At 42.8% G+C, this 19,056-nt stretch overlaps 2 protein-coding genes across 2 annotated transcripts in view; one reads left to right on the top strand and one right to left on the bottom strand.

Moving 5' to 3' along the window:
- Window positions 1-19,056, bottom strand: part of Su(var)3-3 (lysine-specific histone demethylase Su(var)3-3) — a 344,797-nt gene that overhangs the window by 183,294 nt on the left and 142,447 nt on the right.
- Tollo (Toll-like receptor Tollo) lies at window positions 14,348-18,911 on the top strand. Its single transcript, XM_028188504.2, has one exon. It carries the CDS (start codon window positions 14,604-14,606, stop codon window positions 18,429-18,431), a length of 3,828 nt encoding a protein of 1,275 aa, XP_028044305.2. The 5' UTR covers window positions 14,348-14,603; the 3' UTR covers window positions 18,432-18,911.

Below are 19,056 nucleotides of genomic sequence, written 5' to 3' on the forward strand. Positions count from 1 at the left end.
CTCTTACATGTTACAGATTATTAAAACAAGAATTTCTATAACGAAATGTTAAATCATTCGTGTGACATCCAACTAAAAAACAATTCGAAATATCGCGAGAGCCCTTTATCCACAATGGGTTAAATACAACGTAAATCCATTCCATTATTAATAGAAAGGTCCCATCACATTATACTTAGTAATATTCAAATCGAGCCACGACAAAAGAATCCCATCTCCCGCGGCTCAGGTTTCAAAGAATGCGAGTTGCAGGGTAACATAATACCCGCACCCAACGGGTACGACCCCGCTATAATGTAAGACTATGTAAATCGACATTGAACTAGACTTTTCATCTTGCTTCTGCTATTATTTTAATAGTACTAAGCAAACGGGCGTCGTTATTCTAGAAAGAAATAGAAATCTATTTCTAGAAAGCAAAATTATGGTTGAGATTTATTTATTTGAGTAATTAAAAATTATAAATGTTTCACTAAATGTGTGGACGGTAATTGTACCTTTTTCTTTCCCTACCTATTGGCTGGTAGCGTAAGAGGCTATTCCAGCTACGCCCGGACGGGTAGGTGAGCTCACGAGCTTAACCTGAGAGAATTTGCTAATATTAGTCCTAGCAAGAGCAGTGCTTCGCAGAATCTACCAACGGATTGGAATCGCGACCCACTGAGAAGATCCAGCGAGAAACTCAGTTGGCTGTGTTTATGGGTCTATGGGTTAGTTCGCTCGAAGAACTCTTCGTCGTAATCGACAAGTTTCACGAGGAGGTAATTGTACTTAGCAACCAATCCTATGAGCATTTTATACGGTTAGGACATTTACATGTTGCTTTGATGGTTTGCTTACCTTAGACCGGTATCTATGAATGAGTGACAATAACCATTAGTTCATAGACAGTATTTCAGCTTACTTGGCTTCGAATTTTAAAAAAATGAGTTTACGGATGAAGTTACATAAAAAATACGGTAAATGCGTACGATTTTTTTAAACATATCTCAGTTTTACATACAATCGGACTCGCACAAATTTATTATTAGTAATGGATTAAAAGCAATATGGACGACCATTGTGCTACACCCAAAAGCGGGGAACAACGATATAGCCAATGAATAACACAGCGTTAAAATGGAATAACACGATCCATTGCGGGCAAAAATAGGGCATGATTGACACGTGAGCCAAACGCCCCCCGTAATGTGAATGACTCTATTCATTTCGACGTTTTTATATAGTTATTTTTATTACCCTATTGTGGTATAGAGATTAGCCCACAGCTAAACGAAAAAATATGAAGAGTGAACAATTCACTTGTGTTTGCATTATGTGCAAAAGTTTAACATTATAATGTATTTCTCAAATTTACCAAGTTTTTTTAACGGTTTTGACCTGCAATCAGTTGTCAAGACTATGACCAGGTGAGCTATGAGAGGTTCGTATTTGACGAGGTAGAGCCACTGTCCGTCTCCCCTTAGCATATCGGCTCTCTTGAGTCGGATTTGGCTGCAAGAACATACTGGAAAAATTCCCTAAATGTATTGATTTTTTGGTTGTGCTGTCATCATCATCTTCATCAACATCATCAGCCTATAGTGGTCCACTGTTGGATATAAGCCTCCCAATTAACACCAGAGAGCCCATTATTCGGTTTTCCTCATTTATACCAGTTGTATTATGTATATTTTAGGTAAATATCAGAATAGATGTTATTCAATGTTTCTTGTTCTTGCCCTTATTAGTGCCATTTATGTAGCCACGTCATATCATATATTGATGAATTGTTATTTTTTGCTTACAAATTTACGACCTGCCGACTTCACGTAATATTGGGCATACCAGAATTATCCTCCATAGGAAAGGCCCTTGACAATGGTACGCCTGTTATAACGTACCTAGTCGTAATGAATTAAGACGCCCAATCGCTAGTATATTTTTCTTCTTCTCTTGTTCTCTATTGGGAGATACCTACTATTATGTCTATTTTTATTTACAGTCAATACTTAATACGCAAGCATGCAGCTCTTAAATTTTAATGAATTTCAGGAATCATATATTTGCAAAAGGGTATCAGATTTGGAAAGTCAAATCATTTATAATTCGATATACCTATGGAAAATTCAATTATTTCTCAAGAACACTTTCCCAAAATTCAAAAACAGTAGTCTGTAAAAAGAATACTAAATAGCCCTCATTTTGTGAGTTATTTTACTGCAAGCCAAGTTGAATTATCGTACGCAACTCGCCATAAAACTTTGAAACCGGAGTTTTATCAAGAATGAAGGAACATGTTGTCATATTTCATTAGGCCAACGGAACGCGACGGTTCGCTGCTGTTCGGGCGCAAAAATATTTTATTAATCATCCAACATTAATTTGCATTACATTACGTTATTTATTCACTGTACAAAAGCAGAGAGCGAACTAATTATCCTTAAACTTACAATGCAATGTTTGCATCATAAGTTTTGGATATCATAATAAGAAATCAATCTATTTCTGTAATTACGATAAATTTAATTTTTTTTTTTTTTTTTTTTTTCCTACCTAAGCTGAGAGCCTTGAGAGGCTATGTCAGCGTAACCCTAACTTTTGTAGGTGAGCTCACGGGGCTCAAACCTGATGACGTTGCTAACACGAACCCTAGCAAGAGCCGTGCTTCGCAGAATCTACCACCGGATCGGAAACGCGACCCACTGAGAAGATCCGGCGAGAAACTCAGTGGGCTGTGTCTGGGAGTTAATTTACTCGTCGAGCCCTTCGTCGCAAGCGACGGGTTCGACGAGAACGGTGACCGGTGCTTGAAGTACCTAGAAGCACCGTTAGTGGATCGGGAGGATCCGAGATGACGTGTTTTGGGCGACGTCGACTGCTTTCCATTCTGTCCGCAGGATCGGGAATGTAGTTACCGGCGGCCACGATGAGAGGGTTCTCGTGTCGTGCCGCTTTATCGAAATGGCGCATTGACGCCGACTGCATATACTTACTGGTGGACTCTAAGTCCAGGTCGTCATGGAGGTCGACGTTCCTGACGAACCACGGGGCTCCGACGGCTATCCTGCAAAAACGGGATTGAATGACTTGGAATGATTTTAAGTGTATGCGGGCCGCGTGAGCGAACACTACACTTGCATAGGTCATGACGGGGCGTATGCAAGTTTTGTAGAGTGTCACCTTATTTCTAAGGGACATTTTACTTCGCCTACATATCATCGGGTAGAGACGTCCTAGAATGAAGGCGGCACGATCGCGTACCGTCTTGATGTGGGGGCGGAATGTCATCCTACTGTCGAGGGTGACGCCTAAATATTTGACCTTCGGGGCCCACGGTATGGGCTGGTCGAACATCGTGATCGGGCGAACGGCGGGGGCGGGGGTATTGACGCGCCTAGTCGGGGGGGGATGCTCAGCGTGGTGTTCGGAGGGCGACCCCTTTTGAAGAGCACCGCTGTGCTTTTCGTGGGGTTAATGTCGATGCGCCACTTCCGGAACCACTGTCCCATGGTGGTAGCTGCGGTCTGAAGTCGTCGATGAAGCAACGCCTTCTTCCTACACGAGTAGTAGATGGCGGTGTCATCGGCGAAGAGCGCCAGATGGGTCTCCGGAGACCGGGGTATATCGTTGATATACAAACTGAATACTAACGGGGAGAGGGCGGAGCCTTGCGGGACCACGGCTGTGACGTGACGGGGCCGGGAACGCGTTCCCTCGACTCGATATCGGAACGAACGGTTCGACAAGTAGTCTCGTATGATGAGCACGAGTCTGTCTGGCACTCCCATGTTATACAGTTTGAATATCAAACCGTTGTGCCAGACTTTGTCGAACGCCTTCGCTATATCGAAGAAGAGGGCTCCTGTCGGAATGGGTTTCCGCCTGTTCAGCCCTAGTAAGATGTGCTCCGTGAGGCGGTGCACTTGATGGACGCACGAGTGTCTGGCGCGGAATCCAAACTGCTCGTCTATAAGAATTTTATTCGCGGATACGAAATCCCAGAGGCGTTTACGAAGGAGCCGTTCGTATAATTTGCCTATCGCCGGGAGGAGACTGATGGGGCGGTAACTCGCGGTTTCGTTATTCGGTTTGCCCGGCTTGTGTATGCCGATAACGTCCGCTTCTTTCCACGCCGCGGGAAAGATGCAGTTCGTCATAGCAGCATTTAATATCGTGGCCAACATCGTTATCAGTTGAGCTGGTAACAGTTTTAGCGCGCGGTTGCGGATGCCGTCGGAGCCGGGAGCTTTCCGTGGTTGTAGGCTATCGATCGCCTCCTTAACCTCGGAAGTGGTAATGGGGGGTAACGCGTCCGAGGGCGGCAGGGAAGCTCTGCGCTCGACCTCCCTGTCGACGAACTCGGTGTGTTCGGGGTCCGCGTGTTGAGTGCTGGTGGTGCACTGTTCTTGCAGTGCATCGGCCAGCAACTCTGCCTTGTCATCGTCATCGTAAGCCGGTGGTTGGCCTGAGGGGCGTACGAGAGGCGGCATAGTGACGATAGTTTCGGACTTGAGGGTCCTAGCTAGTCGCCAGTATGCTTGGTGAGTGGGCGCGAGTTCTTTTAAATAACTGTCCCAGTTTTCGTTTCGGGCGTCGCTCAAGCGGGATTTGACCTCCCGCTGTAAGCGACGCATCCGAGTCCGGTTTGAATCCGTGGGATATCGATCGTAGGCCCGGATTGCCGCGTTCCTGACTCTTACGAGGTCCCTAAGATCGGGGGAAAGTCTGATGCGGTGGAAGCTATCCTCCACATCGACTTGCTTTGAAGATCTTGTGATCGCCGTCGAGACGTGATCAGTGAAGATGTTTATGGATTCGACGGTGTCCTCGGGGGATGGAGTTGAATCCGGGCCGCAAGGGAGGATTGGTGGAGCGGTGTCAGCTAAGCACGTGCCTAGCTTCTTCCGATCCACCATGGTCCTCGTATCTGGTTCGCGGTTGAGGGGGCGACCGAGCTGCATGACGACAGGTCGGTGGTCTGAGTCGAGTTCTGACATTGCCTCGATGGAGCGCAAGCGCAGAGTTACGTTCCTCAGCAGTGCCAGATCTATTGTGCTCGGACGACGCGCGGCGTTGTACGGATAGCACGTGGGGGTCGGGGGGTTGAATATTTCGAATGTGAGGTCGTCTATGAACGCGTCGAGACGCCTACCGTTCACATTCGTGCGATGACAGTTCCACCTAGTGTGGTGGCAATTTAAATCGCCTGCCAGAATGACCGCGTCCCCCATACCGAGCAGTGTCTCGAGGTCACTGCTCAGGAGGGGTTTGTCAGGAGGGAGATATACGGATGCGATGACGATCGGCTGGTGTCCCGTCAGCGCGATGCGGCACACTGACGCCTCGATGTGTAAGAGCGAGGGAGTATCGAGAGGGACGCAGTGCAGGGCCCTCCTATTGTAAATGACAGTCCCGCCCTTGCGGGTGGAGAGTCTGTCATTCCTAACCATGACGTAATTCGCGACTTTGGGGTCGCGACGCGAGGGCTTTAGGAAGGTCTCCTGCACCAGAAGGATGTCGATGAGATTGTCACGTAGAAACTCATAAACCTGGTCGCGCTGACGCGCGAGTCCGTTACCATTGTAGAATGCTAACTTCAAAGAATGGGGTTTTAGTCTCGCGTTGCACGCCATTGATTACCGGTAATCAAACCAGCGTGCGCTGGACGGACTCGATGACGTCGATGTATTCGAACGTCGCGTTTAGGCGGTCTTCGGCCGTGACCGCTCTGCGCATGGCGTCGGCGAATGCACGCATGCGGTCAATGTTTATCGCGGCGATGTAGTCGCGAATAATTGTAAAGTCGTTTGAGTGCGCGGGGCCGGGGCGAGGCGCGGGACCGGGCGCGGGCGCGGGGGCGGGGCGCGGCGCGAGTAGAGGTTGCGGCGCGTACCGCGGTTGGGGTGCCGGTGTCGTTCCTGCCTTCGTGAACGGCAACGGTTTCGCCCACGCGGAGACGGTGGGCACCGGAGCCGGTACGAAAGCCGGTTTCGGCGCGCGGGGCGCCGAAGTCTTTGGGCCAGCGGTTTTAGGGGGCGCGTTTACCGGGCGCTTCCGTGGAGCCTTGGGGCATCCACGGTAGTTGGCCGTGTGTCCCTGCTTGCGGCAGAGTACACAGCTCGGCGGCTCCGTCGCTGTCTCCTTTACGCGCGAGCAATCGGTGGTCGCGTGATCGTCTAAGCACTTCACGCAACGCGGTCGCGCGTTACAGTTACGCGCGGAGTGGCCATAGAGTTGGCAACGGTGGCACTGCCCGGGAGTGCCGCGTTTGTAGGGGGCCTCTACGGTGACCCCCGATAGGCCGCACACGGTGCGGAGACATGAGGCAATTTTCTTGCCCTCCGGTGTGGCTTCCAGTGCTACGAGCACCATATCATACGCGAATTTGTCGCGCCCGCTGTGCATCCGGTGCACACTTATGACGGGGTAGGACTGACCTACCAGGTCATTCTTAATTTGCTCGACGTCGAGCTCTTTTGGGACTCCGCGTATTACGACGCGGAGTTCACGCTCCTCCTGGAGCGCATAGGTATGATAACCTATGCGTTCCTTGCGGAGGTATGCGGTCAACGACCTATGGTCGTCGGATGTTTCTACCTTGATCTGAATTCCATGCGGGATATTCCTCGCATGGACGACATTGATCTTTTGGGCCTTAAGGGCCAGGGACACGCGATCCCACGACGATTTTTCCCGCAGGATGACCGGCGGCGGCGCGGGAACTTTACGGACGGGCGCGGGCCCGGGGCGCGGCGACGGGGTTGCGCGGCGAGGGGAGTCCGGGGTTATGACGGTCTTCGGCCGCGAGGCGTTCGCGGCCTTGGGTTGTTTGGGCGCCGTGGGCGGATCCACAGCGCGGGCGCGTTTTTTGCCGCGCGCGACGGTGGTGAACCCTTCCGAGGTTCCCGGTTGGGGACTCGCGGCGGACTCGTACTCCATTTCCGACTCGGAGTCGGAGCCGGAGCTTACCGCTACGGAGGACGCGATCGACGCGGGCGCGGGGGTGGGGGGCGACATCGGCGAGTCCCGGAGTGCCGGCGCGGGGGGCGATAGTGGCGAGTCGCGGAGTGCCGGCGCGTCAAGGCCGGCCTTGTAGGCTTCGAATTGTGCGATGATGTCCGGACAAAGGTCGCGGACGAACTTAAAAAAGAGCGCGCCGTTGGCGTCACTCATGGTGATTGTGCCCGGGGGGGGCGTCCCCGGGACTTAAGCAAACTCGCCGAAAGGCGAGTCCCCTGAGTGGGAGTTATACCCCCTGCGCTGTACTTGCCAGCAGTGATTTGCAGGGGGGGGATGCCTATGCCGTGAAAACGGCAGTCAGCTGGGATTGGGGTGGAGAGTTTATTGATTTTTGAAACGAGGTTCCTTATGGGACGATGCGGAGGGGTACCCTAACCGGGAAAAAACGTCCGTAACGTAAGATTTTTATTAGTAATGCACCCAGTGTACGATTTAACTTTGTAATAACGTACAAATTAGTAATGTACCCAGTGTACGGTTTAACTTTGTAATAACGTACAAAAAATAACATATTTTTTTATAATTCATTGACCACGATCTCAGAGCGTTCGTTTGCGCAATACACTAAGGGCCTGGCCACAGCTACTGGCGGTGCGTTTTGCGGTGCGTTGCGAGGCGCGGCGGGCGGCGTGATTTGCGGGGGTATGCCACAGCTAGACTAGTTGCGACGGCGGCGGCGTCAGAGGTGCACGTATTTAGAAAGCCCTATCAAATTTCCCTTTCAAAAGTGGCACGATATTACCTTGAAATAAGTGCGTTCTTAGCTGAAGATATTATTCAATCAAGAATAGGAGCGCACCCAGTTAGAAAAAGAAAGAATTTGGCGAATTTCACCCTATTTATTAGGTATTCTATTAGGAATATTAGGAATATAAGAACTATCCCGATAAATAGATTATTAATAGATTCAACCTTCACAGAGATTACCAGTTTCAAATCTCAATTTACCATAAGTGTTAATTGCTGATAAAGCCTATCCTCTTAAAAATTTTTTGATGCGCCCATATCCACCGGGTGGTTTAAATGCGGAACAAATAATTTTCGACAAAACATTATCCCGGGCAAGTGTCACAATTCAGTACGCGTTTGGTATTCTAACTAATAAATTTCGTCTTTTTACGAAAAGTGTAAAGGCAAACAAAAAGCACGCGACATTGATTATAAAGGTTTCGTGCCTTAAAAGAAAGTGATGGAGACAGAGATGCAGATTTTCAGCAGTTTGTTTCCCAGTTTGGAGACTCCAATATTCACAATAGCGTACGCAGATCAAGACGGAATAATCGAGCAACGGTTCAAGCATCTAGAATACGAAATGAATTCAAATTTCAAATTTTATTTCAATAATCCTATCCAAGAGTATCTAGGAAACCATTAGTACCAGAAAATTGTTGTTTTATTTCGTCCCACATTTTTTTTATAACATGCCTATATTTATGATGTGGATGTTTTGACATCCATATTTCTGGTCTACTCAGTATTTCACTAATGAATTGTTCCACATCCATTATATTTTATTAGCTCAACGCGCGGTAAAAACAAAATGATTTGTTTCGGTCGCGCGATGCCTCAATGCGTCCACCGACACCGCCGCGCGCGCCGCTCTAAGCTGTGGCCGCCTCCATATTGTCTAGTACATTTGTTTCACTCGCACATGGCGCAGCTCGTCGCCGCCAGATGTCACGCGCCTCTCACCGCGCCTCGCAACGCACCGCAAAACGCACCGCCAGTAGCTGTGGCATACTTCATAGGTTGTCTACCATTTGTTTTCGCCGCTCCCGCTTGCCGCGCCTCACGACGCACCGCAATTCGCACCGCTCTCGGCTGTGGCCAAGGGGTAACTCTTATGTAAACAACCGTGAATGAAGTGTACCACAATAAGTTCGCACGTTACCGAATGACCGTGGATTGTTGCGAAACCTCCAGTTTTATTTTCTTTATATCTCGAATAGAATTTAAAATTAATATTTTTATAATAAGGAACTTCGTTCCTATCCGGTGTCCCACGACACCACACATCTTTTTTATTTTAATTCTAATAATAGACAAAGAGTATTTATTTGATAAATAAGTAGTTTATAAGTGTCTCAAGACTACTTCCTATATTGCACACCACCTTCAAGAATTTAATCATGTGAGGTAAGATAGTGGCCGGTATTCCGATAATATCAAGGGTTTTTCATTCGCAGTACGCGTGCCGAACAAATTGGATAGGTAGCGTGCGGGAACAATGAATGTTACAATTGAAATTTCAAAGATTCCCACCGACATTCTTCTTAGTGGCAACACGTACAACTCACCGGGGGCACCATCAGAGTACGTTCTATGAATGCGACACAAAAATACCGTGCCGCCTATTGTTATTGTATCGCAAAACTGTCCCATGTTATTGTCGTAGCGTGACTCAGAATTAGAAACAGTCGCTAGCAGGAAAATTAAAAATGTTCAAAATAAAGGTTACGTATTATTTTCTTATCTCGTTCGAGTATTTTTCTAAACAATAGAACTGACAATCCGGAATCCGTATCACATTCATTTATATGTCACTTATCGGTAACTCATTGAATCATTCATCAATCATTAGTCAGCGTCTAGCGAACCCATTCAAGTAAACAATAGCGAGTACAGAACAACTTGTTAAAGTCATATCGTATTCATATTTATTACACGGTGTTCTTTAACAAAGCTTTTTTATAGCAATTTACTGCTTCAAATAACAGGATTCCTTGCGTGCCAAGAACTATAATATATTTGTTAGAACAGAAATGTTAATTTATACTTCATTCCTACCATTAAAGCGGGAACACTCTGCTCGATGTCGGGCTAACTGAATGGAACGCAATTAGCAGATGCTCAGCGTTCAACTACTATTTATTACCTTTGGCATATTCGAGGAGCTACAGAAAAGGGCGCAGATGTCATTGACTATTGTTGGCACACAACTACGTGCACTCGGGGATCCGCAACAGTTTCTAATTGTACCACGATAATACGTAATCTAACCGGTCCTATTCGTTGTCACGTCGTACATTCCCATCGTAGAACACACACGACCAAGGAGTGGTTTTAATTATATTTTCTTTTTTCGATACATCATCAATTGTTATTTGCTTAGTTTTCGCGAGTCGCAGACACGTCTTTAAACTACCTTCATGCTTTAATTTCGTGTCTGTTAGATTCATAAATTTCAATTTCTTTTTTTAGTTTAGATAGCAGTCAGGGCAATATTCGATGGTCGAGGAATAGCACCCTAATTGTTTCTGACCACGAAAAATATGTATAAAGTATTCGAAACGACGGAAATAATATAATAAGTATATAATAATAATAACAAACGTGAGATTAAATCGTAAACATTTTATTCATCAATTTTCAATTAATATCAATGATTTATGGCCAAGTTTAATATATGCACGGAAAATATAATTTATATTCTTTTTAATTATAATAGCTTTTGATGCTCAAGACACCCAATAAATAATAATGTACATAAATTGTTTCTTTTTTTCACGTTCGGTCATGTAATACTAGAAAAACGAAGAAATAGAGACGGAAACATACGTTTTGTTCTATTTTGTATCGAACGAACGCAAAAATAATATTAAGATGATCTCTACGCCACTAATATTCAGCATCCCGTGGGTCTTACATCGCCAGGTGCCACGGTGAACAAATAAACCAACACCGCTTCTCGCGCGCCAAATTGCCCGTGTCGCAATCTGACGCACTGCTATGGGCTCCTTTCACGTGTTAAATCTCTATAATTTAATAGCAAAAAACACAAGTACTCGGTATAAAACAGTTTAAAACTTTCAACGCACAATGGGGTTTAACGTGTCACAAATACATTGAAACCAGATTAATTTTTCGCGTCAATTTGCAAATCCGTATTAGCATTTGCTGCAAATTAACATTTTCTTTAACTCACATCAGGAATTCGCGATCATTACCTGTAACAAAAAAAAGGTTCAGTGATAACTACATTACATTTGAATATTATATGAACACAGTGTAAATAGATTTTCTGCACATACACATAGGTTTGTAATTTCACTAAGCTTTATTACGTCACTTCCGTTTTCGTATACCCAAGAACCCAATGGGGACCGTCCGACGGATAGGACTTTAATTACAAAATTATGTGGGAATTATTAATAGGTCCGCCGTGTACCCGATTAGATAACAAACTAGTCCATTAGTCGAAAAGGATAAAGCCTCGACAAAATCGGAAACAAAGGGTTTACATCTTTGTTCCCATTCTTTTAAGGTCGACAACGACATTGTAAAAGTTAATTGGATAGGGCCTCGACACACTGGAAGCGAGATAAGCAGTAGCGAACAATACGGCGTATGTCTCGGTCTGGGGGCGGGTTTGATGCGTGGTTGAGGAATGATCAGCAGCGTGGAAATGACGACTTAATGGATTAAATGTGTCCGGTGACACCAAGATAAGTGTCGCACCGATGTCGACCCTGTCCTCGGAGATTAGGCAACGGAATTACAAAAAATATAATAATTTAATATGGAAAACGACTAAAGAATGATTTTACGTGCCAGTAAACATATTATCGTACAAAATAAATTCATTGATGTAAACGTTACTTTGGGCGATGTTCGACATTACTCTCGGTGGTTTTTCGTAATCTCAGTATTACGTTGTACATCTTTCTTTGTACTGTTTTATTCTTAGCAAAAGTTTCGAATTTACTTGTCGAAATATTTTATTTATACACACGCAAATTTTATTTTTATTCAATTTTCATTTGCATCAGACATATGGTGCCGGCAAACGACCTAAAAAAAAACATCCTCTAAAGTCGCGTGTCGACACGAAGCGCGATAAATTGAATGTGAACAATATAACAGTGGTTATCTGGGAGCCCTCGAAATTTATACTAAATAGTAACACAATAATGCACGATTTACCAGCAATCTATTATTTTTTTTTTTACGCCGAAGGACACAGAACGCCTTACCACTTACGACAAAAAGTCACCCGAGAGATCCCCCGCTGGTCTTTTGAAACATTTCTAGGCGCGATCTGGACAAACGACCCGTGGGAGCCGGTGTGAGACAGCGAGAGATGTCACAGTGGGACGGACATCATTTCAATTACAAAGTCATTTGCGCTGTTTACGTAACAGAACGACGCAAGAACCATGTTCCATCGTGGCTAGATTGCAAATTTTCCGCTTCGCGTATGTCAAAGGGGATACTTTATGAGAGACAACGGATGCCTTGCTGTTGTTGTCACACACATAACTATACTTGAGACCTCAGAACTTATATCTCAAGGCGGGTGGCGCATTTATGTCGTATATGTCTATGGGCTCCAATAACCATTTAGCACCAGGTGGTCTGTGAGCTGTAATCTAAGGAATAAAAAAATAATAATAATTACACAATAACCACTAATCAATAGCAAAGGTACCGCTTATTTCACGAAAAATAACAACAAAATACGTTGATATGAGTGCGATTTTTTTTTTGTTATTTTAGCTGTTACACATTCAGCAAAATTAAAATACCAAAAACTTACATATTATATAATTATTCATTATAAATTACTGGTTTTCTAAAAACCACACATACCGAAAATAAAGGCTGCAAGGAAAACTGATTACTGACAATGGTTTATTTAAGTGTAACATGCGTATGTGCCAGTATTTTTGCGATCAACAGCAGGTGTGGATCGAACAATTATTCGCGCAGTAATAACACAATAGTCGCACGTAACTTGCCTGCGCCTCTCAATAACAAACGACCACTAATTTCATGAAAGGAGTGGATAAAAAAAGTTTTATAGTAACACATTTGAAGTTACCTTAAAAGTTTAGAGTTTCGGCAGAATCTAAGTTAATACATATATGAGGCCGTCAGCGCAAAAGTGGCCTAAGCTTACCACAGTTAGTATGGAGATAATGAGGTTCGAATTTACCTTTACAATACTTCGTAAGCAAAAAAATACGCGCTAAAATGATGTTTACAAAGGCATCTATTATCTACGGATGAAACTAGGGATAGGCCGATTTTGCATTAAAATTTATTATGTTTTAAATAAGTTGCAATACATAAGCACGAATATGAATTGTGGATTAGGCCACTTTTGCGCTGAGGGCCTCATATAATCAAACGTTTAGGCAGACTATCATTTGTTAAATAAAACGATTTGCACGGAAAGTGATGATCGCGATAATGCATTAAGCGTGAATGTTTATTGTGATGAGGGGTTGTGCGACTGAACAATCGGGAATTATAGCAGAATCGTTTATCTAAAATAAAACAAATTACATATTCCCTAATATCGTAATAATAGGCTTGTTTAATCATCCATAAACGAATGAATACCTGCGAAGCAAGCCTGACGTTTGAGTAGTTTGAGTAGCATTGGAATCTTGAAAATTAATATGATTTAAGAAAACTTATTTGAAAATTTATCATCGTCCTCCTGTGATCAGACCACAAAATATTATAATATTTACTATTAAAACATTTAGTAGTAACTCAAAACTAAATTACACATAGCAGAGTAGATCGCGCGTGTCATGATGGCAAGTTGTTTTCTGTTAACATGAGGCAGAAGTTTGATAATTTAAAATGAACAAAAACATTTATAATTCAAGAAATAAAATTATTTTTCGTAATAATATCTGTGGTGGTGGTATTTATGACGTGTAGTAAGTAACATTGATAATTATATCATTCCAGATAACTTTATGATTATAAATCATAAGGATCATAATAGATATGAATAAGTTTTTTTTATGAAATATGATGAGAATAACTTTCAAAGAATTTTTATTAAGCTAGGCACAAAACAAAGTTATCATTTTAATACTTTTTATGTAGTAACAATAGCAAAACTATGTCAAGCACCATTTTTTTTATGTGTAGAATAAAATTTTGCATTCATAAAACCTCCGTTCGTTTCATGAGAAATAATGAGCAAGTATCAACAAACATTGACAGCGCGCTTATATCAGACGGAATGATAACAAGCGCTGACTGTGAAGATACGTCCGCACTCTGCACGCTACCTGGCCAGCTGCCTGGAACCCCCACCAAGTTTAGCGCGCTTTATCCCGCCACTAGCCCTCTGTCTCATTCGCACATACCAAACGAAAGCTTGCTTCAACGCCACAAAAAGCGGTTTCGTTTAATAGTGTGATATTCTACCGACCTATGTGTGAGTAAGGCATATTTTTCTGACAAACGACATCACGAAACCGAAAAGGTACAGCGTGCACTAAAATCTGCGGTCGTTATGACATTTTAGTTTTGAATAGTTGTATACCTGTTGGAACGCGTGAACCCGCGCTGCGGCCTTGTGCGCGAGCGCACCGCTGCGCAGGTTTAACTCCAACTCAGTTCCACCCCAGACCTCTGCGTGGTCACTCGCGTCACGTGCTCCAAGACTGCTTAGTTGCGGTCGCACGATCTTGTCCAATTAGTGCTCTCGCGAGTTAAGTGGCCGGTTCGACTAGTGAGCGACTAGCCGCGGGGCAAAAGAAAATGAACTAGTGTAATGTTTATATGGAGTTGGAGTGTTATAGAATTGTATAAAACTATGTAAAAGTTTAAGTGAAGTTTTGTGAAACGACATAATGTATTCTACGTGGTTTGCGAATGCCTTGCTTGTGCTCAGCACGGCGTTTACCGCTAGGAGTGCATCACTATCGGCGACGACAAATACCCGTTATCAAGCACCAGATGAGTGTGGTTGGATGACAGATTATGATGGTGCTGGAGTGGCTTTACAATGTAGATTAAGAACCATAAACAGTGAATTGGAAAACACAAATTTTAGTGCGATACAGCCGCATCCAACAGTAAGATTGCGAATCGAATGCAGTGATGCTCTGTTCTTCCAAAGTTCGTTAGCTCCCGGCAGTTTCCGGCAGTTGATAGAACTACGGGAACTAACCATAGAATACTGCAAAATCGGAAACTTGTCGGATAGTGCATTTACCGGTTTACGAGATCTTAGGAATTTGACAATCAGAACTCATAATACAGACTGGTCAACAATGTCACTTGAAATAACCCCGAGTGCTTTTTCAAGAGATGTTCAAAATTTAGAACGACTGGACTTGAGCGAAAATAATATGCTAGTTTTTCCTGATGGCGCTTTATGTTCTTTGAGAAATCTTGAGTACCTGAATATGACAGGTAACAGAATGCGAGACATAAGTCATTTTCAATTTTCTACTGCACACCGACATCCTACAGAAAAATGCGGTGACAACCTTCTGATTCTAGACCTATCGAGGAATGTTATTGATACTTTACCACCGAATCTATTAAATGGGCTAAGACGTCTGCAGAAATTTTACGTTCAAGGCAATGGATTAACATCAGTAGCGGATAGATCATTAGAAGGACTTATATCGTTGACGACGATAAGATTTTCAGATAATCAACTAGCTAGTTTGCCTCCCGAGCTTTTCAGTGATACGAAAGAATTAAAAGAAATATACTTAAATAATAATACTATCACAGTATTAGCACCAGGATTATTTAGCGATTTAGTACAACTCTTAGTACTTGATCTATCTTATAATGAACTGACTTCGGATTGGATAAATACATCTACATTTTCCGGATTAAAAAGACTTGTATATTTGGACTTCTCCCATAATCGTGTGACTAAACTAGAAATAGCATTGTTCCGAGATTTACACAATTTGCAAATACTGAAGATGCAAGATAATTTCATAGAGCACATACCTGAAAATGTATTCGGCTCACTAAGCAATTTGCACACATTAACTTTATCAAACAATAGATTAACAAATATAGAAAGCCATGCATTTACAGGATTGCAAGCATTGTCGGTTCTTTCCGTAGATAGTAATCGTATTTCGCGAATAAATTCACAAGCACTCCGAAACTGTTCTAATTTACAAGACTTGCACATAAACGGTAATAGACTGGACGAAGTCCCAGAGGCTTTGAAAGAAATACCACAATTGAAAACGCTTGACCTAGGCGAGAACTTAATAGTGAGCATTGAAAATGCGTCGTTTATGACAATGGAACAAATGTATGGATTGAGACTAACTGAAAATAATATCGGAAATATAAGTAAAGGAGTATTCGACAGGATGACGTCACTGAAAATTTTAAATTTATCGAGAAACAAAATACATAAGATTGAAGCCGGCTCGTTTGATGGCAATATCAATTTACAAGCAATAAGGCTAGACGGAAATTATTTAACGGATATCGGAGGGCTCTTCGCTAAGTTACCTAATTTGGTATGGTTGAATATCTCTGATAATCGACTAGAATGGTTCGACTATGCCATGATTCCTACTGGATTGCAGTGGTTGGACATACATGCGAACAGGATTGCTGAACTTGGAAATTACTTCGAGATCGAATCGCAACTGTCTCTCAGCACTTTCGATGCAAGTTCCAATAAACTGACTGAAATAACTGGAAGTGCGATACCTAACTCTGTGCAAATGCTATACTTAAACGATAATCTTATTTCAAAAGTGCAATCGTACACTTTCTTCAAGAAACCTAATCTGACGCGTGTTGATTTGTACGGTAATAAAATAACGAGCTTAGATCCGAATTCTTTAAGAATATCGGCCGTCCCGCAAGACAAATCAGTGCCAGAGTTTTTTATAGGTGGAAATCCATTAGAATGTGATTGTACAATGGAATGGCTGCAAAAAATTAATACCGGAAACAGAGCAAGAACACAGCCCAAGTTAATGGATTTGGATAGCATACACTGTAAATTACTTTACAGTCGTGGAAATGCTTTTGTGCCACTGATTGAAGCGGCTCCTCACCAGTTTCTCTGTAAATACGAGTCACATTGCCATGCTCTTTGTCATTGTTGTGATTTTGATGCCTGTGACTGTGAAATGACGTGCCCAAATAACTGTACGTGTTATCACGACCCGTCGTGGTCTGCTAATGTCGTTGAATGCTCGAATGCTGGTTACACGAATGATTTACCTGAGAAAATACCAATGGAGGCCACCGAGCTGTATCTTGACGGGAATAGTATTAAAGAACTCCCAAGTCACGCGTTTATCGGAAGAAAAAAATTAAAAATTCTATTTTTGAATGCATCTCACATAGAAATTGTACACAATAGAACATTTAACGGATTAAAAGAGTTGGAAGTACTTCATCTAGATCACAATAGCGTGACATCTATTGAAGGTCAAGAATTTAATGGCTTAGATAATTTACGTGAACTGTATTTGAACAACAATAAGATCAAAAACATAGGAAAGGAAATGTTTAATCATATGTCAAGGTTAAGGATATTACATCTACACCGTAATTATTTAATATCATTATCAGTATGGCAAATCAATCCGGCGATAACTGAAATAACACTTTCATACAATCCATGGTCATGTGATTGTGAATATACAGAAATGTTCCGGGAATGGACAAAACGAGTGAGTTCAGTTATAGATTTGTCAAATATACAATGCGTTTACACTCAAGGAAATACTTCTAATATTCTGGTATTGAATGACACTGTCTTTGAAGATCCTAGTTCTGGATTTAAAATAGCCTACGAAAATGGTACACTGTGCACGGGATTGCCAAGCATCAACAACAGTATTAACGGCAATCTCACTGCCACGCGCACAATAATAACAAATGAAGATGTGCAAGATTACATACCGCTTCTTATCGCAACACTTGGAGGATTTTTATTGGTGTTGATATTAAGCGTTATGTTATTCATATACAGGCAAGAAATGAGAGTATGGTGTCATTCAAGATTCGGAGTACGGTTATTCTACAGAGCTAGTGACTTGGAGGATTCGGAAAAAATGTATGATGCTTTTGTGTGCTACAGCTCCAAAGACGAAGCTTGGGTTACTGAGGAACTCGCTTCGAGCTTGGAACGTGGAGACCCTTCTTATAAGCTTTGTCTACACTACCGTGACGTGGGCGGCCACGTTACCGACAAGATAAGACAAGCCGTGGAATCATCCCGGCGTACTATTATGATCCTTAGTGAAAATTTTTTGAGATCTGAGTGGGTTCGCTATGAACTAAAATCTGCTATGACCCATGTGTTAAGAGACCGACGGAAAAGACTGATCGTAGTGTTATTAGGACAAGTGTCACAAAAAGACTTAGACCAAGATCTAAGACTTTACATAAAAACTAACAAGTGTTTAAATGCTAACGATAGACTATTTTGGGAGAAGTTGAAGTTTGCACTACCGGACGTTAGATATAACCAGCGGTGTCGAGGTATGCCGAGTCCGAATTCTGGTGGCGGCATGCCCATGCACCGACATCATCATCCGAGGAACCACCTGGGCATGTTGCCACCGCCGCCGGTGCACGGCGCCCATCCCGTGCTTCCACCACATCCATCTCACGCTTCGCACCAGTTACCGCCCCGAGCCTCACCACGCACCATGTCCGTCCATGTGTAACGTGCGACCTCAAAACATTAATTCAGTGAAGTGATATTTAACCATAGTGTTGTGTTAAAACGTGATGACTAGTCGGTAAACTCTTTTGTAAATAACTGTAATATTAAAAGCAGTGCTGTAAATATTGAAATAATTGTAGGTGTGCGTATCGATAAGTGTAAATTATATGTATAATTATTACATTACTGAATGCCATTTTCATAGTATTGTATGTAATTTAGCTAGTTTTCGCTGTAACGTTGTGTTGTGTACATACGGCTGTTTGCCCGGCAAGCTCGCCAACAACTATTAATTTTAATTAAATGGCATCACTGCCTATGTCTGTGATAATATTAGTGTAAGAAACTATCATTTTGATATCCCATCAATGTATATTTTGTAACTTAGTCATATCTAAAAGAATATTTATTGTAAAAATTCAAAAAAAAATTGACTGTGCCCAAAAGTGATAAAGGAAATAAATAATGATGAAATTAAAAAGCCTCTTTGAGTTCTAGCTTGCCTTTACACTTATAACGAAAAAATAAATTGAAAAACTAGCAACCATTCTGAGATCGATACACATATATCTCAGTTTTAACAACTATTGTTAAGAATTGACTCTGAGTAAAGATTTTAAAACTAC

This window comes from Bombyx mandarina, chromosome 23 (genome assembly GCF_030267445.1).
Source record: "Bombyx mandarina strain Sakado chromosome 23, ASM3026744v2".
NCBI lineage: Eukaryota > Metazoa > Arthropoda > Insecta > Lepidoptera > Bombycidae > Bombyx > Bombyx mandarina.

Excerpts from the sequence above, each read along its gene's own strand:
- Tollo (XM_028188504.2), top strand. The coding sequence starts at position 14,604 with ATGTATTCTACGTGGTTTGCGAATGCCTTGCTTGTGCTCAGCACGGCG.